Consider the following 27,311-nt stretch of genomic DNA (forward strand, 5'->3'; position numbering starts at 1 on the left):
AGGTGTATTCTTACACGGATACAAAATAGTTCACATTTTCTGGACTATATAACATCCATTCTTCTCAAGATAAAGAGAAATTGTGTTTTCTTTTAAATCACTTCCCGTACAATTTAAGGAAATGAACTTGTTCACTAAATAGTTCTTATCGATATCGCACTGGCAGCAATATGTTGCTTCGCCATCTTATGGATTTGGCTGTGACCATTGGGCTCTGTGTTGCTGGTACATGTGTAGGTGATGTAGCTTGTTGCGCTTCACCTGACAACTGCTGTGTTGATATTTTGGTTTTAATGGTTGTGATCTTGATATTGGTGTTGCAGGCTTTGCTGGTATTAAAGCTTTCTGCTTCATCGCATCTTGTGTCGGCTGGATGTGAATTCTGTTACTCCTTAGCTGATTGCCAGAGTCTTGTCTCGACAATGTATGATCTTGGTGTCTCAGCTTCTCTGACCTGTGCTGGGGTCCATGTTTTCAACATCGGCTCTTGAATGTGCACATGCTGCCCTCTGAAGGGTTCTGGCAGTGTTTGTGGATATTTGTTATAATGCTGGCATCCTTGAGTGTCAGTCAGTCGTCTTCTGGTTTCCTTCTGGTCTTCTGGAGGTGTATTTTGCTTGGCAGAGTTGTTTTGTATCCCCTGCCATTTAGAAGTTCTGCTGGGAACTTCATGTCAGCCCTTAAAGGTGTTGCTTGTAATGATAGAAGAGCGAGGTGTGGGTCTTCTTTTGTTTTGTGACACTTAATTAGTGTGCGTTTCACAGTTTGCACTTGTCTTTCAATGAACCCGTGACCTTTGGGGTAGTATGGGGATGATGTAGTGATAACAAACCCATACTCTGCAGCCAGTTTTCTGAATACTTGTGACGTGAACTGTGTTTCATTGTCACCTATTACTTGCTCAGCAAGGAGCGCTCTCATTTCTGAGATGATAGTTGATGCTCTTAGGTCTTTCACCCTTTTGACAAATGGAAACTTAGAGTAGTAACAGGCTACTATTGAAATACCAGTCTTGATTCTTGGTGTGCCGTGACCTGGCAGGTACTTCTGTGGAAATTTTTTTTTGTGTGTTTCTGTTGATCCTTTTGGATACCTTCTTCATCTGGATTTCATAATTGACAGATCAATTGCAACTCCCGACAGCTATCCAGACCTAGAATTGCTGGGCCGTCTGCATCTACCACGTAGATGTTCTTTCCCTTATGGCAGCCATTGAAACAAACAGCCTTATGGCAGCTCTCCCTAGCTGCTTGATCATGGGTCCACCATAGGTCATTAATGTGACATTTGCTGTTTCCTATGCACCGTCTTTTGGATACCCTTTTATTATGTTCTCTGGGATCATCTGGCAGTAGAGTCTGAGTGGAAGGACGTTGCTTTGTGATCCAGTATCCAGCTTCACCTTTAGGTTAAATATCGAAGGCTTGTTCTGGTTTGTCCTCTGTATTTGGATCCTTGTGTGCAACTTCCTTCTTTCATCTCACCTGACATCTCGTGAAGGTGTATGGATTCCATGTCCAGTATCTGGGTGTCGGGGTCCAAATTGTTGTTTCCTTTTATGTGGTGGATCTCCTTGTCTTTTTTTTTCCCCATTGGTATTGCTGTGTTCTTCATACCAGACTTGCACATCTTTTCCCAGTGGTTTGCTTTTCCACAGGCTCTACATTTAGAACTGTATGTGGGGCATTTGTTTTGGTCATCGAAGGGGTGTTGTCTGCTGCACTTCTTGGAGGTCCTTGGGGTTTTTCACTTTTCTGATTGTGTTCTTAGCATCAACCTTCCTTCTCTTTGCTGTGGGCAGGTCTGCATAGATAGGGATTTCATTTGCATCCTCATGGCTTCGAAGGCTCTGGCTGTGTCCATAGCTTGGGCCAGGTTCAAGCTGTCCTTCCCTATAAGAGGCTTTTGCACTTCGGGATGGACACTCCCCCATATTAGTTGATCAACTAATCTTTCTTTTACCCTTAAATCTGCATTTTGCAGCAACAATTTTTAGTCTAGTGAGGAAGTTATCAACAGTTTCATCAGTCTCTTGCATTAAGCCTTGAAATTCATTGTGTTTAATTCTATGATAGACCTGGGTTCAAGGTGAGAAACAAACTTTGCAAATATCTGCTCTGGATCATTTTTATCCACCTCTCAGCTTCCAGCTGTTAAATAAGTCAAGGCCTCATTCCCCTGTCCAGAGAATATAACTGACCTTCTCCTCTGCTGTTACATTTTTAAAATAGCTTTTGAATGCTAAATTGCATTTCTGCTGAAACTTTTTAAATGATTCATCATTGTTTTCAGCCTCCCCGTACATCACTGGGTGAACTGCTGTTGCTCCAGCCATTTTTTCAGTAATATTTTTTCTCTTCTTCCCCTTTGTATTTCAGTGACTTACAATCAATTGTGTGGTTTTATTCTTGTTCTGTTATACCACTGCCACCATGTTATGTATCTGGAATTACTTGAGAGGCTTTTTAAAGAACTTAGAGATGCAAGATTCAAATAACAAAAGAGCACTTACTGATGCCTTCCGGCATCTCAGGAAACTGACCATGCTCCACAGTGGTGCACTACAGTTATTCAGTGAGTAGGGTGTATTCTTACGCAGTTACAAAATAGTTCACATTATCCTAACAATATAACAATCCCTGCAGCACACCAATCTGTAAATCAACACTGTGCCACTCACTACTCTGACTCCTTCAATGAAGCCCATTTTGTATCCAATTGGCGAGTTTCCCCTGAATCCTGTGATTTCAACTTCTGGACCAATCTACCATGTGGGGTCTTGTCAAAAGCCCTGTTAAAATCCACGTAGACAACATCTACCGTCCTGTTCTCATCAATCCTCTGGGTTTCCTTATCAAAAAAACTCTGAAATTCATGCAACGTGATTTCCAATACAAAAAGCTATGCAGTCCATCCCTCACCAGTGCTTCTCTTTCCTAAATTTCTCATCATTAGGAAACTTCTTAATCATGCCATTAGCATTAGCCACTGTACTGAGCCTTGCACAACCGCACTGCCAGATTCCTCTGGTCATTAAAATTCCTATTTACTTTCAGACAGCTTGCCATTTTCCCTTGGATCCAAAAGCTTCTTATTTTCCTGAATAATTTCGCATTTGGGGCCTCGTTAAAATCTGTGTAGACTATAATCAAATATACCACTCTCATCGATACTCTTACCTTAGAAAATCTAATTGCCTGACATTCTTTGCTTTTAAACAAATTCCTTGAATTAACCTGTACTGCGCAAAATAAATGCTGTCATTCAGAATTGCTCCCAATAATTTTCCACTGTCTACATTAAGCTTTCTCTGCTTTATCCAAAATAAAAATCATGATTCTTAAAATATTTTATTTGAACTAAAGGTTAAAATCTTATTGTTTCTCTACTAAAATAATCAACAAGGAAGCAATATTATGTTGTCAAAAAGTTGGGGCTGTCTAGATATAGCTGTAGTCATTTAACTTGAAGCCAAACTTAAATACTGTATCTTGAACAGTTGATGTATTTTAGGAAATCTTGAAGCAGCATTGGTAGACAAAGATGTTTCACAGGTATTTTCAACTCCAGATGATTTTTTCATTGCTGCTAACAATACAGGTTACATCTCTTTAATCCAGCGGTGGTCAGCGGTGGTCAGGGCCTGCCCACTGCTGCACCACTGAAAATGCCAGAAAACAGAAATTGACCTATAAGGGATTCCCCTATGCAAATATATCAAAGGTAGAACAAAGTTTAAAACAGGAATTAATACTGTGGATGGCACAGTTAGCATAGAGGTTAATGCAACACCTTTATGGCGGCAGCAATCGGGACCGAGGTTCGAGCCCCACACTATCTGTAAGGAGTTTGTACTAATGGCAGCAGATTCAAACTTGCCAGACCATGGGAGATGCTGGACCACAGAGCACCAGGTAAGAGGCACAACCTGTACAAAGCTGAATCATTAGATCAAGCAGGGTAAGAGGGCAGAATCAATCAGACAAGAACTGCATCATTGCAGATCATCAGGAACATGGAGAAAATTGGCCAGATGGTGCTGGAATTGAACTGGGCCTCATGGAGGGTCAAAATATTTGTGTCTGCAATGCCTTGTGTGTCTTGCTGGGCTTGCTTCAGTGGTTGCTCTGTGAGGCAAAACACATCCCAGGTGGCAGAATCCAAGACCTGATATCCTTCCATTTGGCTAAATGTCTCTGATGATCAGTAAAAGAGTTGAAAAACAATTAAAAATAAAGTCCCACTATGTTTTTAAAAAATGTCAAAATTACATGTTTACCTTCTGCAATCTGAGTCACTAATTACTCACAGATGGAGGAGAATATTGAAACACCAGACAGAAATTGAAGTTTCAAAATTAAACTACCACACAGTCTCCTGTGTTTTTACCATAACATTAGATTTGAGGAAGGTTGTTACTTGCTAAAGTGCTATGAGAAAATGATTCCAGCATCAAAGGCTGTAATCTTAAAAGAATTTCCTCTCATTATCTAACAATGCGTCGTCATTGCAAAATAGACGTGGAAGACTAAGTGTGGTTGAAATAGAACTTTTAAATGCGATTATGGAACATACCAATTTTAATCATGTACATTTAGTTTTGAGTTCATTTCATACATCTTGTAATCTCTGCCCAATCTCTTTGTAGAGGAGACCACAACAGGAGCACTGGATGCTGTAGATGATCCCTGTTGCTTCACTTGAAATTACTGTTTGGGGCCCCAAATGGTGGTGAAGGAGGTGGTGTGGGCGAAAGTGGAACATCTACTGCGGTCACAGGGGTAGGAGCCAAGTGGGAAGGGAGGAGTGGATAAAGGATACATGGAGAGGGGACATGTCTGATGGTGGGATCATGTGGGTGGCATAAATGGTGGAGGAGTATATGTTGAAATGTGGAGGCTATTCATTTGATAGGTGAGGATGAGGAGAATCCTGTGTGTGGGGGTGGAGGGGGCTGGGGCAGATATACTGGTAATGGAGGATATGCGGGTGAGGGCCAAGTAGAGGGTAGTAGAGCACAAGTCATGTTTTTTGAAAAAGAGCACATCCCGGAAGACCTCATACTGGGAGTAGAATCAACGGAGACAGGAATTGCGAGGAAGGAATGGAATCCTTACAGGTCCCAATTGAAGTAGAATGGTTTTATCGGGATTGCTACTTTCTGTCCCTTCATCCACATGACTATTCTGCACACAAGCTTGGATGTAGCATTGGTTAGTACCTTAATGGATTAGTGAGGCCAGTAGCTTTTGATATCCAGATGAACAACTGGATACTGATCATGTGGAGAAAATTTGGTCATTTCTGTCTTCAAATTCACCATCAAAGACATTTTGTTCTTTCTGGGCTCAAAATAAATCATATCAGCAGAGATCTTGGTCCATGTTTTTCACATCAGATAATTATACCTATTATGGGATAGAAGAAACTTAACTGATGAGACTGATTCTATCAGGACTGCAAATGTTTTTGTGGTAATAATGAAACAATTGAATTTGGGCCTGTTTTAAACCTGCTCAAATATTCACATTAGGCTCTTCACAGCCCTTGATGTGGTTTATCACAATTATGGTGGCTTTGGGATGGTTTGATTGGGTCAGAATCAGCATCATGTGATTAGTTAAAGAATTAACTTACACTAGCAAAAGGTGATTTGAGCAGTTTAATAAGATGGGAATGCAATAAGTGATGTCCTTTGAGAGGGGAGGGCTAGTATTTCAGAGGTTAAAAATAACCATAGGCGTGTTAACAGAGCTGCAAGACAACAGGGCTAAAGCACCAACCCACTGGAACATAGCAGTGGTTAATAATAACATGCAGTCAGAAATAGACAAGGAACCATTAAAAAAATCATAATTTTGTTAAAGGAATTTTATACTTTACAAGAGAACAAATATTTAATGCATGATATCTTGTTTGGTGACACTCAGAAGTATAAATTGAAGAACAGATTCTTGTTGGTTGGCATTGAAAGGGCCCTTATCACTACACCATTGTGTTATTCTGCACTTCATTTGTTAAGACTCTCCCATAAATTTGTGATGTCCACCCATGATCTAGACTCTAATGAAGGAAGAATGAGGCAGGATGATGTGACAGCTGGAGAAGAACCAACTGGTTATGATTTTTTGCTTATGCCTGTTAAAGGTTCCAGATTTAGAAGGTGGAGTTGAAGAGGCCAAGGTATATAAAAGACAGGTGCAGCAGGCCACAGTATAGAGTATATGGAGGGAATGACTAGGCTAGTAGGTCAGGTGCCAGTGAAGAAAACTGTCAGGGATGGTGCCAAGTGTTAGAACCGTTTTCATCCAGGATGTGAAGATATTCTATTTTGCTCTTTTTCTCCATCTTCTAAATCTGCAACCGCTAACATATTTGCTTTTGCATTATCACCATAGGAATGAAACCAGAAAGTCTTCAGCTGCTATAATTGAACTTAATACACAAAAATGCTGGAGAAACTCCGCAGGTCTTGCAGTATCCATAAGAGGCAAAAATAGAAATCAATGTTAGGAGCTAGGACAAGATATTTCATGCAAGAACATCTGAGATGTCCTTTAAAAAAAACCTCCTCTACTGCCAATCGGATTTCAACTGCATATTCTCTAATTTCTTGCACATCTGCCCAGATACCACATGTAAAGATACTTTACCTTAAAGCAGCAAAAGAAAATGCACCAAGTGGCACACAATTAGTTTTAGCACATGAACAAACAAACTTAATTAATCATTATATATGAATGGATCCAGGAGAATTAGCTCATTTTGACCATAGATACCTTAATGCAAAATGGGAATTTTTATAGATAATACATTAGGATTCAAATCTTACATTTGGATTACACTCTGGGCAAGATATTAGTACTTTCACCTTGAAACTACAAAAGCAATTGAGTTATGAAGTTTTGCACCATGGTTAAGATTATCCATTTGTAAAAAAAATTAAACATACAACACATTAACAGACCCTTTTGGCCCATGAGCCTATGCCACCCAATTACACCTAAGTGACCTACAACCCCCAGTACCTTGTGAACGTGGGAGGAAATTGGAGCACCCAGAGGAAACCAACGTAGACACAGGGAGAACATACAAACTCCTTACAGTCAGCTGAAGATTCGAACCTCGGTTCCAACTGCTGACGCTGCAACAGTGTTGCGCTAACTGCTATGCGAACCGTGTTGCATTCTTGTTGAACTATTTCTATCTAACGTGCTGATTTTATTGTAGTGTGGTTAACAGTTTATACAGCAGATACAACAGTTATCTAATTGTTGAACAATAATTTGAATATGTGCAAGTAGGAAGAGCATTGAAGCCATTAAAAGAGCTCCACCTGGTGGCCATTTGAGAGCATGGTTAAAATGTTTAGGTCCTTGTCAGCCACAAACGAGCCTGCAGCTGACGTGGACATTTACCCCCTCCATAAATCTTCGTCCGCAAAGCCAAGCCAAAGAAATAGATTTATACTTAGGCATAATAAACTGAAAATTTTATATGGTGTTTTATACCATATATTCTTTTCCAATAATGATACAAAGAGTGATGAAATGCTGCTTAAGTGACTAGCAAGTGTGCTATTGTGCAAATGCAGTCAGAAACATCTTTCACCCCAACTCAAATTCACTTGCTAGAATTATCCAATTATTTCACAAATTTGCTTTCAAAATTCATGAACTTAATAGTACTGACTACTGTACTGCACATTAAATGTAATTATGGCAAAATTGTTAAATGCATACTGCAAGAACAATGCTTGTAAAATCTGCACAATGGTTGAAAATACTTAAACAGGTTTTGGGTATTAAATTACTTCGGAGGGTGGGAGTGGGGGAAATTCAGGTAAACACCATTGCAGGCTTGGCAGAGAATTACACTCAGAATATATATTTCCTATATTTTACTAGAGTCTGTCCTACTGCTTTAACCTGGACATCACGTCAGGCTTGCTGAATAGGTATCAAAAGGGAAAACTTGCACACAACTAACCTCCATTCTAGATATTAAATCCAGATACCCACTTGACAGTGTGTTGCTCATAATCCCCTTGTAAACCTTCTCTGTTAATGTACTGGTCCAAATTTTTTTTAATGTAACTGTACCCACCTCTATGGCTTTCACTGGCAGATCATACCTTATACACAGCAACCAGTGTGGAAAAAGTTGTCCCTCAATGTCTTTCTTTTCCCTAATCTTAAAAGTGTCTCCACTTTTAGACTCCCATCCTCCAATAAAACCACTTTATCCTATTGGGGGATAAGTCTATGATTATTCACCATAGATAAAGGAAATGCAGTTGATGTTGTGTATTTGGAGTTTCAGAAGGCCTTCGACAAGGTGCCACACACGAGGCTACTTAACAAGATACAACATGGTACAACAGGAAATATATTAGCATAGGTAGATCATTGGCTGAAAGTGGAGAATCAGGGTATAGGGATCATATTCTAGTTGGTTGCCAGTGGTATGCCATGGAGGTCAAACAACCAACATGATACCCAATGTCTGTACTAAATGCCCTAATTGATGAGGCAATCAAGCTGAATCCCTTCACCATCCTGTCTAATTTTGTCACAAATTTCATTCTATTGTATAGATCAGACAACATAGATGTTAATATCACCATCTTCTGGTGTGCGAGCACAGCCTTTGCTTAAATGAGTTGAAAGATCAAACTCCCAAACCTAACACACAGCTAATGGTTACCCTGGTCTCAACCTCGTGTATTTGTTAAAAATTATGGACCATCTACATTAGGCACTGGAAAGCCACCATTGGTCCTCAAAATGCTCCAATCCAATTCTCTCCGTACTCAACCCCCCCCCCCCCAACAATATTCACTAGTAGGTCAGACAAATCTTCCAGACGAACATGCCCTCGTCGCATTCATTCATGCTGATGCATGGGCACATTTACATCCCAACTGACACTCAGCAGGACAAAAAAATAGTTCTCAAAACCTCTAAAAATGCAACATTTGCACAGGATCATGGCCAGTGACCAATCGAAATGGAGGAATATCCAGGATGGCACTAAAAGCAAGACAAAGACTGCAAGGTCCAGCAAAGGCGACAGATGGAGCATACCATTTTTTATTCTACCAACTTACCCACCCCATCAAGCACCACTAACCTGGACTCACCTTGGCCTCATTAACCAGAGTTGGAGCAGAAACAAGTTACACTCAACCCAGGACTGCCAAAACAGAGAGAGGTTATTGCTCATAGTTAGTTGCATTCACTTGCATTTCAAACTAGAAATATACTTGCTTTTTAAAGTTTGGGAAAAGTGAATGTACAACATCAAAAGAGGTATTGATGTCAGCTGTTTCTTCAGATTATACCTCAGCCTTAAGTCAATTAGTTGTGGGTTCCTGGCCTGTTCTGCATAAAAGCTTTATCTTTATATTTATATTTCCAAATCAACATGAAATTAATCAGTTACATAAAATAAACAATCTCATCATTCAATATTGATTTTAAGTAAGAAAATGGAAAAAAAACAAGAAAAAAGAACAAGCCTTAACTCTCCCTGACCCATCCACCCAGAGGGAAAAATATGAGAGAAATAGTCAATAGAATTAAAGAGAGAAAGGAAAAAGAGACAAAAAAAAGATTTCATTGGATTCATCAGTCTCCCACCAAGGGACAAATATCCTGACTTATCCAGAATCCCAGGTGGTTCCTGGATGCAGGGGGTGGGGGGGTGCTGGTTGGAGGAGTGCGGTGGGAGAAGGGTGGCATCATTAAGAATCTAAACCTAAGTGTTGAAGATTATAGACTCCAAATTTTTAGAAAAATGTATTTTTCCTAAGATTATGTATTTTTTTCCCCAGGGGAATACAAGCATATATTTCTGCTTTCCAAAAGTTCATATCTCGATGGGAATCAAATTTCCAGGTAACTGCTATATACTTCCTGGCCACCACCAATGTGATCTTTACAAATTCTAATTGGAGATTTGACAGCCTCATTTTAGGTCTTACATCTGCTATATTTCCCAATATAAACAATTATGGCATCTGTATAAATCAAATCTTAGTGATTTGTTCTAGAAGTCCTGGCTGACAGCTTATAGAACTGAGTTACACTCAAGAAACTGTTAGTACAGCATTGGGAAGTGGTGCAAGGAGCCATCCATTTTCTGGTGAATATTTATCCCTCTACTAATGTCATTAAAACATATTAGATGGTCATTATATCATGGCTACTGCCTTCATTATAGCTTGCACCATGCAAAGTAGCAGCCATATTTTCCAAATGACAATACACAGATAAGCCTTGGCTTACACAGTTCTCTTCCTGAGAATGGTCTGTAGGTCTATTTTTTGATGACTGTCCATTTTCTAGAGTAACTCATGTCACATTGGTTTACATACACTTGTTATAATCCTTTCCTTTCAACCCTAACATTGCCCATAATTGAATATATGCAGTATCCAGTGAATATTACCAGGGATTATTACTAGCTTAAAAATTTATTTAAATGTAGAGAACTTGAATTTAAGTCAGATGTCCTTATGATCAATCATATAACCAAGGAATTCTCTGTACTAAAAAAGCTGTAGAACACATGAAAAATTGTGAGATTGTGAAAGGCACTCTTTAGATACACATTTTCACCACTGAACAATCCTCGCATTTATTACCAAGAATGCAATCGAAGAATTATTCATAGTTCAATTTAAGTGAATGGAAATAAATGTATCTTTTTCTAACCAATTGATAATATTTTATTTTCAACAAATATTACAGCCACATCAGCGTGGAAGACTTAAGTGTTGTTGAAATAGAACTTTTAAATGCGATTACGGAACATACCAATTTTAATCATGTACATTTAGTTTTGAGTTAATTTCATACATCTTGTAATCTCTGTCCAGTCTCTTTGTAGAAGAGACCACAACAGGAGCACTGGATGCCGTAGATGACAATACAATAGCACAACATTAAAGTAAATTACTATGCATGCTTAAAATCTAAAAATAAGAAATTATTAAAATAATGGATTCACTGGTTAGGTGAATAGACAGGAGATTCTATTGAAGGGGATCGAGACTCCAAATGGTACATTATGTTGCATCCCAGGTGCGAGGGTCAAAGATACCATGGATAGAGTCCACAGCATTCTTGAGAGGGAGAGTGAGCAGCCACAAGTTGTGGTACATGTTAGTACCAATAACATAGATAAGAAAAAGGGTAAGGTCCTGATGTGAGTGAAGTGAGTGGAAGGAAGATAAAGAGCAGCACTTCAATGGAAGTAATCTCTGCATTGCTGCCTGTGCCACATGCCAGTGAGGGCAAAAAGAGGAAGCTATGGCAGATGAAGAGTTGAAGCATAGTCAGAGGTTTAGATCTGTGGATCATTGGGATTTTTTTTTTGGGGGGGGGAGATATGACCTGCACTAAAGAGAAAGGCTATACCTGAACTTGAGATGGACCAAGAGGAAGGAGGAAGCAAAATTCAGACAGGACTCCAAACAATTATAATAAGGCCAGGAAATAACTTAAAGGTCTGAGGAGAGCTAGAAGGGGACATAAGACTTGGGCAGTAGGATTAAGAAAAATCCCTATTCAGCACACTCCTACCCATCCTCCTATGTATGTATGTGCTGACATACCCATCCTCCTATGTATGTATGTAGGGTAGGACTGCTCAGGGATCAAGAGAGAAACACATCAACAGGCGGAGCAGGGAGTATTCTTTAATGAATACTTTGCTTCAGGGTTCACCAGGGAGCGGCACTTTGGCAAATGTGAGGTCAGTACAGACCAGGTTGGAGCATGTTTAGATTAAGAAAGAGGCAGTGTTGGAAATTCTGAAAAAAACACTTGGATAGATGTCCCCTGGGTTAGATAAGATACAATGGGAATTTCAATGGGAAGTGAGGGAACATATTGCTGGGGCACTGATGAGGTGCTGGAGGATTGGCAAATATTTCCTTGTTTAAGAAAGGTAATAGGGAGTATCCTGGGAATGAAATACCAGCAAGTCTTGTCAGTGATGAACACTATTGGAGAAGATTCTTAGGGATAGGATTTACATACAAGTATTTGGAGAAGAATAGTCTTAAGGATGGTCTGCAATGTCTTTAGAGGTAGGTAATGCCTCAGGAGCCTATTGACTTTTTCAAAGTGATGACAACACAAATTGATGAAGGTAGCATAGTAGAGGGGGTGTACATGCATTTCAGTGAATTATTTAACAAGGTTTCTCATGGTAGGATCATCCAGAAAGTTATGAGGGATGGAATTCATGGAAACCTATCTGCATAGATTTGGAATTGGATTGCCTTCAGAAGACAGAGGGTAGTAGTAGATTGAGCATATTCTGTCTGGAGGTTGGTTGACTAGTGGTGTTCTGCAGTGAGGTCTGGTACTCTTGTTCTTTGTGATTTTTATAAATGACTTAATCACAGAAGTGGAGAGATGGGTCAACAAGTTTACAGATAATACAAATGGATAGTGTCAAAGTAAAAACACAATGCTGGAGAAATTCCAGGGAGTTTCTCATGTACAGTGTACTTCATGTAGCAAAGATAAAGATACATAAACCAACGTTTCATGCTTGAGCCCTTCATCAAGTGTATGTTTTGATACTATTCACTATTGTATACACTATTGCTTTTGGATTGTGTCAAAGGTTACAAGAGAATACAGTTAGGGTGCAAAGTTGGGCAGAGAAGTGGAAGATGGCGTTCAATACAGAAAACTGTGAAGTGATATGCTTTGGAAGATCAAATTTGAAGGGAAAGTATATGGTTAATGATAGGATTCTCAGCAGTGTTGGGGAACAGAATCTTGGGGGTCCTATGCCAGAGGCTGCTGCATAAGTTGATGGGTATAGTGTGCTGGCCTTATTTAGTCGAGTTCAAGATTCTCAATGTAATGTTGCAATTCCTTTTTCAACATTTTTACTGAATTTTATAATATGCATACATTCATAAAGGAATCCACAAAACTAATTTAACTGTAATAGAACAAACAAGCACAATATGTCAAAGAAAAAATATTTTCTTTGAAAATATTTTTCTTATGCAACAGTATTATTCATAGAGAAAAAGAAACAATGTAATTAATCTAAACCTCAAACCATTCTAAAGTTGCATGGCAATATAGAAAAAAAAAACTGCCAGTAGAAAGAAAAGGAAACACATAATGACAAGAATTACAAAGATTCCCATTAGAGGCTGTGAAAATAATTCACAAAAAGAATCCCAAAGATTGGGGAAGTTTAAATTCAAGTCACTTGTGGAACATCTTATTTTCTCCAGATAACCATTGATTATGAGTGGGCAGGACGGCATCTTTCCATCTGATCAAAATAACACGTCCTGCAATGAGAGGCAAATATGACATTGAAATGAAGACAATTTCACTGTCCTCTGTTCCTCCGTCTTAAATGAGGTCACCAATGGGTCTGGTGCTTAGGTTAACATTAATGATTATTGATAAAGTACAAAAACAACTCTCAATATTTGGTAAGGGTCGAACTAAACCAAAACATATGAATTAATGATCCGTCCTCATTCTTGTATCTGTCACACAAAGAGCTAATATTAAGATAGATACTATCTAATTTAACTTTAGACATGAGCTCTATGCACAACTTTGAATTGTGACAGTGAGTGATGGGCATTTGCAGTTCTGAAAAAAAAACTGTTTCAATCAGTTATTGTGTTCTGATTTGGTCACTTTATATTTAGGATATGTAAGCTATGCAAAGAGATTTAACAAGAGTGAACCGGTGCGGACTCGAAAGGCCAACATGGCCTGTTTCCGCTCCGTAAATGGTTATATGTTGCTTGGATAGGAGAATGTGAACGAGCCAAGGGCTTTCTCTTTGGAGTGATGAAGGATGAGAAGCAACTTGATAGCAGTATTTAAGATTAAGAGAAGCACAAATAGAGTGGACAGCCAACTCTATTTTCCCAGGGTGGCAATGGCCATACCAGAGTACATCCGTTTAAGGTGAGGTGGAGGAAGGTTTAGGGGCGATGACCTGGAACACTGCCAGGGGTGGTGGTAGAGTCTGATACAACAGGGACATTAGAAGAAAAAACTCTTGGATAGGCACATGGGTGCAAGAAAAATGAAAGATTATGGATTTTGAGGGCGGGAATGGTGAGATTAATCATGGAGGTTTATTTAGGTTGACACAACATAATGGACTGAAGGGCCTGTAGTGCAATCTATTGTTCTATGTTCTAGTGGGGCAGAGTGGGGAAATCATAAGTGAGGCACATGAACTGTGTGAGCCACAAACCAAAACAAATGCTTCAGACGACGTGAACCACTGTAGAAACTAAAAGTCAAAAAGTTTAATGGAACTTAGCTGGAGTCATGAATGTGCCACGCCTCGATCTGGAATGGTCAGCATCATGCAACAAACTCTTGAGCATTGTATTTTGTTGCAAGGGCTTGTCCCACATTACATACTTTAGAAAACCATATGGATTGACCTGCATTTACTCCAAGTTCATCAACTCAAATATTGAAGGCTTACCCCAAGTTTAAACTTTTCATGACTACAATCTCCTTTAGACCTACAAATATTCCACATCCTTCTACATGCTCAACCTGCACCCCCAAAACAATTTTCCATTCCTAACATTAGCCTTGTGCTTTCTATCTCACCATTAAGCAACAAAATATTGGCATTTGGTCCTTTGTACCCATCATGACTCTTGTGAAGTCATCTAAATACATTTGCAATGTGGTAAGCATTGAAAAGATCTCTCCTTTAAGCTTTCTACCAATTCTAAAATCCAAGTCTCTTGTACTAAGGGAATAGGCATAGAAGAGATTCTACAAAGTGACCACAATTGCACATAGCACTCAACTGTGGCCTAACAAATTTTGATTCTAGCATTACCTTCCTGCTCTTTTATTCTGCCTTGGTGAATAAAGAAAATCATCCAATACAACTATTTAAAAAATTAGTTTATCAATATTCCTTTATCATGTTACACGAAGTTGCCTTCTGCCTGCCATAAGCCAAAGAGCCACCATTAGTATCACCCAGTGCCCCATAGAGTGAGAGAGAAGCAAGAGTCCCTTCAAAGTATCTGCAGATTTGGCCCCAGCACTCCTGCAGCCCTGTCAGCTGCACAGACTCACATTTGATCCATCAGCAACCCAAGCTCCAGATCCAAACCTCCAACACGATCAGGAAGCCTTCAGCAGCTGAGGCCCTTTTGGAGACCTTCTTGCCCCAGAGCACTCTTGAATCCAGGCTCTGAAATTTGGTTCCCATGAGCCAGTCTCCCCCAACCACAAGTCAGCACAACCTATGTGAGTCCCATGGTCACTGAGCTCCTCACTGGCCCACCTCCATCCTATAGCATCATCTCCTTTGCTTCTCAACCTTGGGGGGGGGGGGGGGGAGAAAGAGAAGGAGTATGCGGCAGTGTTCTCCCTGCTTTTGGTGTCCTTCACCAGTCCACTGCTCCCCAGTCTGCAAATGCTCGTGGCCGCTGCAGAGCACAGGTGTCGCCATTTTGGCCATAGAACTGTGCTTGCAGGATTTTAGTTTAAAGGCACCGTCGATTCCTTGAATAGACCACTTAATGGTAGCACTAAGCCACTGGCATTAGGACCGAATGTTAAACCCATCAGAGCAGCTGGTGTTTGCTCTCACAGGTTCAAACCAACGGCAGTGCTGCCATTACAGCAACTCTGACAGTATTGCCATTTTTTTTTTTGCAGTATGCCCTCAATTTAAGGATCCAACATGCACTCCAATATCCTTTTGCTCAACTGTAAATTAGCTCGCTTTGAAGATCAATAAAAGGTCTTCAACCATAAACATTAGCTGCATTTTCTCTCCACAAATGCTGCCTCACTTGCAAAGTGTTTCCAGCTCTCTTACTTGGTTGACTCATTGCATCTCCTTTGTTGGATCAGATTTGATGTTTCCTACTTAATTGCCCAGATCAGTATCTACCCAAAGTCAAAAGCTTTCCTCTTCTCTGCCCACCACATTGACAGTTTACATTACAGAAGTAAATTTCTTGACTGAGACAATAATAAAAAGTGACAAAGTCAGAATCTTACAGAAACCACAGTAACAGACTTGGTCTAAACAAAAACACGAGATGAATTTTGGATCACATTTGCCACCTTCCCAAGCATCCTTTATTTAAAAAAAAAATTGCCAAGTATGCAGGATTGTGTTAAAAATCCTTGTTGAAATTAAGGTGAATTTAGTCAAAAACAATGCCCTCACTAATTCACAATTGCGAGAGGTTCAGTCATGGCCATCCCTCAACAAATCCATGTTGTCTTTATTTATGCTGTTTATTGACTAATGGCCATCATTTGTCACTTTAAAGAATATATTCGAATGAATTCAAATTACTCGAGGATTGCAATTTTTACCCACAAAACTTTGAATTTGAACTTTGGTTTGCATTAATCACACAACCTCTTTCTGAGAGACTGAAAAGATAGATCAATTATAGTTCTCCACCGCACGATAGGCATATCAAGACACCTGCAAAATGGTATGCAGTTAGGAAATTATGCTCAACTGAAGAGCTAATGATCTGTCAAACATTTTTAACTCCCATCAACCTCAAAAGGTTCTAACATGACCCCATATTTAAGAAAAACAGGACAAAATGTTTTCCTCAAATATTAATATTGCAGTGGTAAAAATAATTTGAGAATTCTTCCCAGGTTCCTTTTGCATCCACAGTAAAACCAGTTCAGATTTGGACTTTCATACTACATGGTACAAAGCAAAGCATGATTTGCTGAGGAACTCAATGGGTTGAGCAACATCAGTGGGAGAAAAGGAATGGTTGATGTTTTTGGCCAATCAAGGCAAAGAGGTAGTAGCGTAATGAGGACAAGGAGGGATGGGTTGGTTAAGAGCCAAAGGGGAATTGGTGAAGCAGCAATAGATGAAGACAAAAGATGCCAGGCAAAAGGAAGCAATGACAAGCAGCATTAAATGTCATGTGGAGGAAGGGGAGTGATACAGGATGAAGTGGGTGATCAGTGGAGACAATAGCTATCAGTGCAATGGTGGAATAATGAGAGACCAGATGGAGCCAAAGAGAGAAAGAGGAGAAAAATCCAGAGGGGGAAAATGGAGATGGAAGAAGATTGAGCCATATAAGGAGGGGGATGATAATGGGAGGGGGACGGCGGGAAAAATTATTTCTCCATGACAACTTGAGCCTTTCCTGCCTATAGTTTTACACAGGTGCCACTAATCACAGAGAAGCAATATTTATGACCTGGTTCACCCATTATATCCTGTCTTCAATTTACACAGTCTTCGCATCATTGGAAACATTATTATTTTGTTTAAGAAATATTACTGAATTATTAAGTTCAAGTACATTGCTCTCCTACCTTTGATAGCAGAGCAAATGTTTAACCATTTACACTAATAAGTGAAAATGGAATTAAGACAGCTGCACAGAAGTACAAGAATGCAGAAATGCTCATTTAAACCAAGCAAGTTCTTTTCATTAGCGCAAGATGACAGTTTAAAAAAATATAACTTAAATTGTATGGAGCAATATGATTAGCTGCAGGTTACCATGTGACAATAAAACAAAATTCAAGGAATGGAATCTGAAGAAACACATTAAGTTGGTGAACTGTACAGACAGCATTTGCTGATGTTCGCATCTAAATATCAAAATTGGTGAACAAAATGATTCAACCACAATTGAATTCTGCAATTTTTGCTGCAATACTTATCTGCACTGTCAAAAAACACAAGGTTGTTGCTACATTTCTGTATCTTGAGGGGACGAAATCTAGTTGTTAATCAGATCCAATGTTCATCTAATTTCCTTTGTCACAGGTATGCCATTACTAATACTTACGTAAATAGAACTGAGTGGACAATTTTATTGATAAAATGAATCCACCCACACCTTTTGCAGCAAGGATTTTTTTAAAATTAGAAAGCTGAACAAGTCAAAAACTTTAATATGCAAATTGGTTAGACTACGATGAAACTCATGCTGAACAGCTAGAATCAGAATAAAGACATCTTAGCATATGTTCGAGAATTAATTTAATAATTTAGGCGACATTTTTATCAACATTTACTTGCAAAGTTAATTATGTTTAGGCTGCTTTTGCTTTGTGTTCTTCTCATTTCTAAACATTTCAGATTTCAGAAAAATAACATTTGTACCCTTCAAAATAAACAAGACCTTAACTAATATTTCGAAGAAGCTGCTGCTGTGATTGATTTAATAACATCTCTAATTAGTACAAATTGCATTCTGATTCAGTTAGATTAACAAAACTAATTTTATCAATAGAGGAACAGATTCATTGAATTCAATTTTTTTTTTAAACTTTGACTATCTCTAATCAGGACAGAAATCTGAGAATTCAGCACTTTCAAGGGATTTTCAGATATGGTCAATTGAATTAGTTCCATAATAGCAGAGTTTGGGTGGAGATGGAAACAGATTTTATGTCATTTTCAATAATCTATAAACATTAGTAAATAATATGTGTGTGTGTGTGAGATATATAAACTAGTGTTTTCTTAAAATATGCCATTTTATTGAAGTGATACTTAAACTATTTGTAAATATCACTTTACAATATGGGACCTTGATGAAATTTAAGACAGTCTTTGAAAATTTCCATGGAATACAACAGGAAATATCCTGAAATTACTGTGGCAACATGCAATTATTGAATTAACATCCTATACAATTTATTTGTCTTAAAACCACAAAATGCAGACTCTTAAAACCACTTTTCACTTTATTTACTGCATCTTACAGAGTTATCTTACAAACATTGTGATTTCCATTTAACCCCTTCCTGTAGATTTAGTTCTGCTCTTTGAAGAGAAGTAGCAAGGATACCAATTAAATTCAGTAACATTTACTGACTAAACAGAAGTTCAATAATTCAACACAGAATTAAATCATTGATATTGCCCAATTTCATATACTATCTTTAACTTCAATAAAACTGTGTGGCAATTAAATCAAGTTGGTTGATGCATGTCCAAGGACCCATTCAATAAAGTGTGCTCTGTTCCAAACTCCATCTGATTTTTTTTGTACTTGTAAACCGATGAATGTGTCAAATCCATTGTTCAGTGGCCATCCACCCTTCCAAATAAAATATGGCAGATTGTGTGTGTTTTTTTTTGGAAACACAAAAACATTAAAGTTTCAAATAACTAACATACTCGAGAGTGAAAATGATCATTAGCTCAAAAAGGAAAGAGCTCTGCTGCAGGAGGATTGCAGATTTTGAATATAAATTTGGTACCATGCACTTCAAATTTTATTATCATCTAGAAATGGCCAAGTTATACAGCTGGTGGATGGGCATCCTGCAGATGACCTGCTTGCATACTAACATGGACAATAAAATGTCCCATTCGCTTTAAAAATTCACTCTTTTCATGGCTTCCAAGATTCTAATCAATTCTTGGTTAAAATTGTACACAAACATACAATCCATTATTTTTAAAAATTGTCTATTGAAACCAAGTGCATTATACGGAATCAGCAAAATACAGTGGTGTACAAGGGGACTTAAAGCATAGCAATTAGTGGATATTTCTCCAAAATGAAAATATCTCCTTTCACTTAAAACAATTACCAAAAAGCTCCCAAAGCAACAATAGCATTTCTTTTGTTGAGGGGTGAAAAAAAATCCTAATCATGAAAAAAAGCAGAGTCACTCATCACCAAAACCATTATTCAAATAAAATCAAAAGCTCTGCGGCAAGATTGTCTGGAAAAAGCATGCACTCAAACTGGAAATGAGAATTTAATGCACATCTATACAGGCACTGGTAGACACAATGTTATTTTGTTATTATGCTCACACACAACTTCTAATATGCGCTTTCTTCATTCACTGATTACTGAGGTACTAAGAATCATTTAAATGGAAATTTTACTGTGAAAAATAAAATCTGAAAAACAGAATCAACACCCTTTTAAGAACTCAATATTTAATCTGGCAAAAATTTCTGTATGAAATGTTGGTATAAATCCATGGAGAAATATCAACATACAAATCTCTGGAAGCCATAAAACATTTTCCACCAATAGGTCATTTGAGATGCTATCTGCTGCAAATGACAAACAACTTTATATCTTTTCACACATTCTCCAAAATGATGCACCTCAGAATAACTTCCATCTTTCTGGTACCACAATTCATCCATGAATATTCTGACAATTTTGAGGAAAAAAAATCCTTTTTTTTTTATTTAGCACAATTGCGCCATGCCATAGTGCAACAAATGTATGTGACACTCAATGGAGACACAGACAGATAAGAGCTGCATTGAAATCAAGAGTCCTATTGCAAAGCAATTTGTTAAAATTGCAGTTATTGCAAAAAGGACCCATTCTGAACTTGTTCTTTTTAGTTCTTTAACGTAGCCACAGTTTAAGACGCAGCGCATCAACTCCATTTAAGTAATATCTGAACAGCCTTTTGTCTCTCACAAATCCAAGATTTTCATAGAGTTTCAGGGCAGATTTGTTTGTAATCTCAGTTTCCAGAACAACCTGCATTTAAAGAAAAAGGTGTTTAAAATAATTTATAGAAAAAAATAACAAAAATGCATAAGAAACTATTTTCTTGGTTGTTGTATCTTATTCTCCATCAGGTGATATTGTGAATTTTATCAGAACAATCCATTCATCCAATATTATAACAGACTTCATTTCTAAACCTTTTTCTTCTCTTTGTACCTGGATCCTGGATAAACTTGGTATCACCTACGTTAATCTTGATAAACAACCCCAACTCAAAACTCTGCTTGACCATTTTTCTACTCATGGATGCTACCAGACTGAGTTCTTCCAAGTTGACAGTTTGCTAAAGATTTCAGATGCTGCAAAACCTGCTGGATTTCTTCAGTGTTTTTACTGCAGTATAGATTACAATAGTGCCCTGTGGTGAAGCACATCTCCCCTCATCTTCTCTACCTCAGGATTGTTTTGTTTTGAAGCAATAGCCAGAAGAAACAGTTTCTCTTTATCACACACATACAGTAAAACCCCTGGTACCCGGCACCTATGGGGATTGGTAGATGACTGATAATTTTATTTTCCAGTTGCTTGAGATTTACTCTTACATTGGCTAACTAATATACTTGCATTAAGAATAAACAGTTTAAAATACAAAAACACTGAACAAACTTCATTTGCATAAATACATAAAGCTTAAATCATTTAACTTTATTTTCAGGTCATACTCTTTGTAAACATTTAACTGTCACTGCATCTGCAGGTTCTTCCTCCTCCCCCAAGTTTACAGATAAAGCCTCTGACCGAGCTGACTCTTAGTAAGCATGAATAAGGAGGTACTTTGAGAGTGTCACTCCAACAGCAAGCAGCATCAGCCAGCCCTTCCTCATCCTGGGCGACACCATTTTATTCAAACAGCAGCTACGAGCAAATCACGACCAAGGCACTCTTAGAATATTTATTTTTACAATTTTAAACATATTTTTAACCTATTATTTTCCTCTTATTTAATTTAAATTTTAAATCCTCGTTTTTTTATTTGCTGGTTTTTTGAGGCTGCTGGTTGCTTGAATTCCAGATATCGGGGGGGTGGGGGGGGGGTGTGTATACATTTTTCTGTTCGCCTTGCTTTCAAGATAAATACTGTATATTGCATTTCGATAGATAAGATGACAATTGAAGCACCCAAACCACCCCCCTCAATCCAAAAAAAGGGGCCATCCTATAGGCCAGATACTAAAACAGTGATACTACTCAAAAATATCACTTGATTGGTTCTATAACCTACCCCGACCCCACCCTAAAACAAATTTTTAAGTTACCAGTACATATTTTAAAAAGCTCCTGTAGTGTACACAATTTTTATTTTGCACTAAAATTCATCATCAATATGGTGTTAAAACAATAAATGAATTGTTTAAAAAAAAATCACACATCCTTGAAAAAAAATCATTAACTTCATCATCTAAGGCAAAGAACTCAGCAAAGCACATCCAGAGTCTCATTATGGCCACTTCAATGACTTTTAACTTGATACTTGCTTCATAGTTTCTTTGTTTTGCTGGTGACTCCATAACAATTTGATTAAAAAAATGTAAACTGCTTAAGACAGAAGCTAGCAACAGATTAAACCGTGAATCACTTCGTGATGATGCCCACCCACTTACTGGCCATGCCCACCAGCTCCGCCAACACATGCATGGTACCGGTATGTTTGGGGGTCGCCGTACACCACCAAAATTGGGGTCTCTCTTACCTGAAGGTCACCTTATCCACCAAAATATACTATTTTTTTAAAGTTACCATATAGTTATCCTAAACCAATTGATGCTTTGTGCTGAAAGTTGAACATCTTTATGAAATGGAAAGTTTACTAAATATGGAGCTTAATACACAATTAAAAATAAAATCGTTCAGAATTGACAATTTTCTTTTTAAATTTCATTTTAAAAATTTGTACAGGATTATTTATTCAAATCAAGTCTGGAGAGTAAAACTCCACATCAGCTATTCCCAATCTTTTTTCAGCTCTGCCCCCTTCCCCCCACCAGAACTCTGCTCAAAGTTTAAGGGCCCCCTGCCCTATGAAGTAGTCAAATTTTGGTTTCTTCCATACTTCTACAGACGATAAAAAAAATGTTATGCAAGATGATAAGAAAACAAGGCTTTTACTTAAATGGGCTGTGGTCCCTGGAGGCCATAGGGCCTCATTGAGGATGGCTGCTCTACATGATATATCTGCCCATGACATATTCCTCTATGTTAAAATTGCATCGAATTTCTTAAACATATTCTATAGCCAATTCTATTAACTGAATTAGTATAGACAGCATATTGAAATACTTGGATATAGGCATTCAATATTTTCTTAACTCCAATACAATGTGTTAGTCTCCCACTTAATTTTAAATTGTATGGTAATTTAACCCAGGTTTTTCAATACAATGGAGTGGCCACTTATGCATTACAAAAATCAATCAGGATTAATCACAATAACCATAGAAGGGAATTGGGATAGAGAGAGGATGAGGAAAAACAAACCTTTAAATTCTAGCAACACATTTACCATTCAACCAGCAGTAAGCCCAGCTGAAACACGGAGCTAAGTGATGATGAATATTCAGTCAAGTGGGTTTATGAAAGCTACATAGATTAATTTTTAAAAAAAGTTTAACAGATATTGCAGATTTTTTACCTCATCACAGTCACCTTCGACCATGGCATAAATTGCTTTCTTCACTAGATTTGTACCTGCAATTAAAAAAAATAGGCAAGGTGAACATTCATAGAGGTAAATAAGAAAATAAATTTCCCAAAATATTGATTGCAAGCTCATAATGCACAAGGTGTAGAACTGAGTGGTGCAAGATAAATGCCATTCATGTAAGCAATTTTATAGCTCTTTGATGGATATTGTATAACTAAAGAAACCAGGGACCATACTTTCTACAAGAAAGGAGCATAATTCCAGTCATTTCAATTCTGTTTTAAACTTAGTCTCATCATAGCCAAAAAACAAAATGCCATTTATCCAGCTGCATATTCTTGCAAGCATAAAATTGGTGGATGGCAAGTTCCCAAAAAATTGATTTATATTTCCAAAACTGCAAGAAATGCAAAAATATCAAGATGCTGATTTAATAGTAAGTAGCGATTAAAGAATTGTAGCATCAAATTCAATAACACATAGACAACATTAAGGATAACATTAAAGTCAAATTCATAATGTCTGCTGCAGGACATACTTGATAAAATTCAATTCTGCAACAGGTGAGGAAATACAATGCATAAATAAGCAGACATTAGGTTAAGAATGATTAAGAATGGTTAAGAATGGGTTGATTAATCATCAAGTCATTGTCTTGTTTCTAAAATGCTGGGACCATTGAAATGATTTATGGAAGAGACCCAGAGATGTGACAGTGGAAGTGCAAAAGCCATTTCTTTGGAGATCACGTTCATGTCAACCTCAACACAATTGTCCTGCCTTCGGTCTATACGGATTCAAAGACGTGATCCACAACAGTTAGTACAAAAGTATTAATCTACTTTTAAATGCATAGAAGGAACAGAAGGGTAAATTCAACAAGGCAAAATGTAATATCCATCTTGTTCAGCCTTGGTACCTTTTGAGAAAACTAGACAAGGTAATCATAGGTGGGAATTTCTTCTAGCTAATTAAACCACAGGAACTCGGAGTCTAGGTAGACCAAGTCCACATATTACAAACTTCAACTTCAACTTTTTACAATCCAAACAATGTTGGGCCAACCCGAAGAATACAGAATATCTCCCTCTCCTTTTTTTTTTAAAAAAAAACTTTATTTAAGATTTTATAACATGAATAAAATAGAAAGTTGCAGTAAAAAGATTAAACATAAGATAATAAAAATTACAATACAACGGCAGACTAAATAAACTAACCCCCCCCAAATTAGTACACAACATTAATGACCTAGCTTAAAATTAGTCTAACCCCCCCAAAATAAAGAGTGAAAGAGTGAAGAGTTAATAAAATGAACATTATATAAAAAGAAACCCCCTTACACAAAAAAGATAAAACATAACAAATAAAGATACTAACATAAAAAAAAATTATCAATACTAAAATATCAAACTTAAAAACATATTTAAATCAAACTTAAATGCATATATTTAGCAAACGGAGTCCACTTCAACCTATAAAAAGACATCCTATCCTGAATTGAAAAAGATATCCTTTCCATCGTCAAACAGAACTTCATCTCCAAATACCACTTATCTAAAGTTAATATATTTCTATCTTTCCAAGTAAGAGCTATACATTTCTTGGCCACAGCTAAAGCTAACTAGATAAAAGAAATCTGATAATCTTGTAGGCCCAAATCAATTAATGATTGCATATTCCCTAATAAAAATATACCAGGATCTAATACAAGACAAATATTATATAAACTATTAAGTATATATTGAATACCCTTCCAAAACTGTTGCAATCGATCACAAAGCCAAACAGTATGCAAAAAAGTATTAGCCATCTGGTCACAACGAAAACAGCAATCCGACTTACTAAGACCAAACATTTTTAGTTTCTCCAGTGTTAAATATAACTGATGTATAAAATTGTAATTAATCATCGCTAATCTAGCATTAACCAATTTCCTAATACTATTCTGACAAATTTCCATCCAGGCTTCTTCAGCTATTATAAAACCTAAATCTTTTTCCCATTTCAACTTATCCTTATCCCAATCTTTTTTACTATCAATTTCTTGTAAAATACAATACAAATCAGATATATATCCCTTTTGTGGTATTGAAAGTACATATTCCTCAAAATTAGAATCAGGCAATAAAATCATATGTCGACCACATATCTGTTTTACAAAAGATCTTAATTGATAATACACAAATACAGAGTTTCCACTTGTATTTCCTTTGTAATTCCGAATTTCCTTTGTAATTCATCAAAAGAACAAAAACATCCCTCAGAAAAACAATCGGATAAATTTTTTATTCCCTTCCTTTCCCACTGTTTCAAAGTAATATTGGAGACTGTAAAAGGAACAAGTTGATTGTTATATAATGGCAATCGTCTAGACCATTTATTTTTGAGCTCCAATTTATTAAGTTTACTTGTCCATAAATTTAATAAATGCTTCAATATTGGGACATCATAGGTTCGTAATAAATTTTTATTCCATCGAAACAAAAACTCATGAGAAAATTTTTCTGAAATAACTGCCATTTCTATCTTTGCCCAACTGGGCGGGTCATCCATATTCATTAATGCACTAAGAAATTTAAATTGAGCTGCTTCATAATAATGTTGAAAATTCGGTAATCTTAAACCTCCAAATTGAAAATCCCACATCAGCTTTCTCATCGCTACCCTCGGAAATTTTCCCTTCCGTAAAAAGTCTCTAATTGCTTTATATAGATCCTTAAAAAAACTTTTATTTAAAAAATAAGGAATTGATTGAAACAAATATTGTATTCGAGGAAAAATAATCATTTTTATAGTATTAATCCTCCTTAATAGACCCAAAGGCAAATCCTTCCACCTAATCAAATCTAATTTAATCCTTTTTATTAAAGGAAGATAATTAATTGAATATAAATCTTGAAATTCCGTATTAACATTAATTCCTAAATATTTAATTTGTGTGGTCCACTTCAAATTTGTAATACTTTTATACATTGAATAATCATTTTTACAAATTGTTAAAATTTCACTTTTGGTCCAATTTACTTTATAACCAGATAATTGACCATAAATTTCTAAACATTCTTGAATTGCTGGTAGAGAAATACCCGGATCCACCAAATATAATAAAACATCATCAGCAAATAGATTAATCTTATATTCCTCATTCAAAACTCTTATGCCTTTAACATTTTCATTTTGACATATTAATTGTGCCAAAGGCTCAATAACTATAGCAAATAAAGCAGGTGACAATGGGCATCCTTGTCTAGTAGACCTTGTTAAATTAAAAGATTCTGAAATCTGCCCATTGACAGCAATTCTGGCCTTCGAACTATTATATAAAGCCTTTATCAATCCAATAAATGAAGAACCAAAACAAAATTTCTCAAGTACTTTAAACAAAAACTTCCATTCCACTCTATCAAAAGCCTTTTCTGCATCCAGCGAAACCACTATTGGATAATTCATCTGAGATTTAGATTTATTTATCAAAGTTATTAAACGCAAAATATTATCTGACGCATATCTATTTTTTATAAATCCCGTTTGATCACTATGTATTATTTTAGGCAAATATTGAGCTAATCGATTAGCCATAGCTTTTGCTACAATTTTATAATCTACATTTAACAACGATATTGATCTATAAGAAGAAACCTGTAAAGGATCTTTATATTTTTTTAGCATAACTGTAATTATTGCATTGGAACAAGACTCGGGTAATCGAAAAGTGTCATAAATTTGTTGTTAAACATCCTTATAAATAGGAAATATATCAGCATAAAATGTTTTATAAAACTCTATAGAAAACCCATCTTCACCAGATGCCTTTCCATTTGGCATATCTCTTATCGCTGTTTCTATTTCCTTTTCTGTAAAGGATTTATCTAACTCCTGTCTATCTTCTTGATTCAATTGTGGCAATTTAATATTTTTCAAAAAAGAATCTATAGCATCTTCAGTTACATCTTTACATTCCAAAGTATATAATTTTTTATAAAAATTACAAAATTCCTCATTAATTTCCTTTTGACTAAAAGTAATACCCGATTTCTTTCTAATTATGGGTATAATTCTAGATAATTGTTCCTTTTTTAACTGCCATGACAGAACTTTATGAGCTTTCTCACC

At 37.0% G+C, this 27,311-nt stretch overlaps 2 protein-coding genes across 3 annotated transcripts in view; one reads left to right on the top strand and one right to left on the bottom strand.

Annotated features, from left to right (window-relative positions):
• LOC138753666 (factor associated with metabolism and energy-like) overlaps positions 1-27,311 on the top strand; it is a 70,919-nt gene that overhangs the window by 27,274 nt on the left and 16,334 nt on the right. Inside the window, exon 6 of one of the 2 annotated variants that reach the window (XM_069916922.1) lies at positions 9,836-9,899. The exons of the other annotated variant lie outside the window; for it this stretch is intronic. Coding sequence (XP_069773023.1) covers positions 9,836-9,899 — 64 coding nt within the window. The remainder of the gene's footprint in view (positions 1-9,835; positions 9,900-27,311) is intronic. 2 annotated transcript variants of the gene reach the window in all.
• Positions 18,732-27,311, bottom strand: part of naa30 (N-alpha-acetyltransferase 30, NatC catalytic subunit) — a 33,334-nt gene continuing 24,754 nt past the window's right edge. Inside the window, exons 3-4 of the mRNA XM_069916919.1 lie at positions 23,187-23,242; positions 18,732-20,527 (exon numbers count right to left, since the gene is read on the bottom strand). Of these exons, the coding sequence (XP_069773020.1) occupies positions 20,390-20,527; positions 23,187-23,242 (194 nt within the window). The 3' untranslated portion in view covers positions 18,732-20,389. The remainder of the gene's footprint in view (positions 20,528-23,186; positions 23,243-27,311) is intronic.

The sequence above is a fragment of the Narcine bancroftii genome, chromosome 2 (assembly GCF_036971445.1).
Source record: "Narcine bancroftii isolate sNarBan1 chromosome 2, sNarBan1.hap1, whole genome shotgun sequence".
NCBI lineage: Eukaryota > Metazoa > Chordata > Chondrichthyes > Torpediniformes > Narcinidae > Narcine > Narcine bancroftii.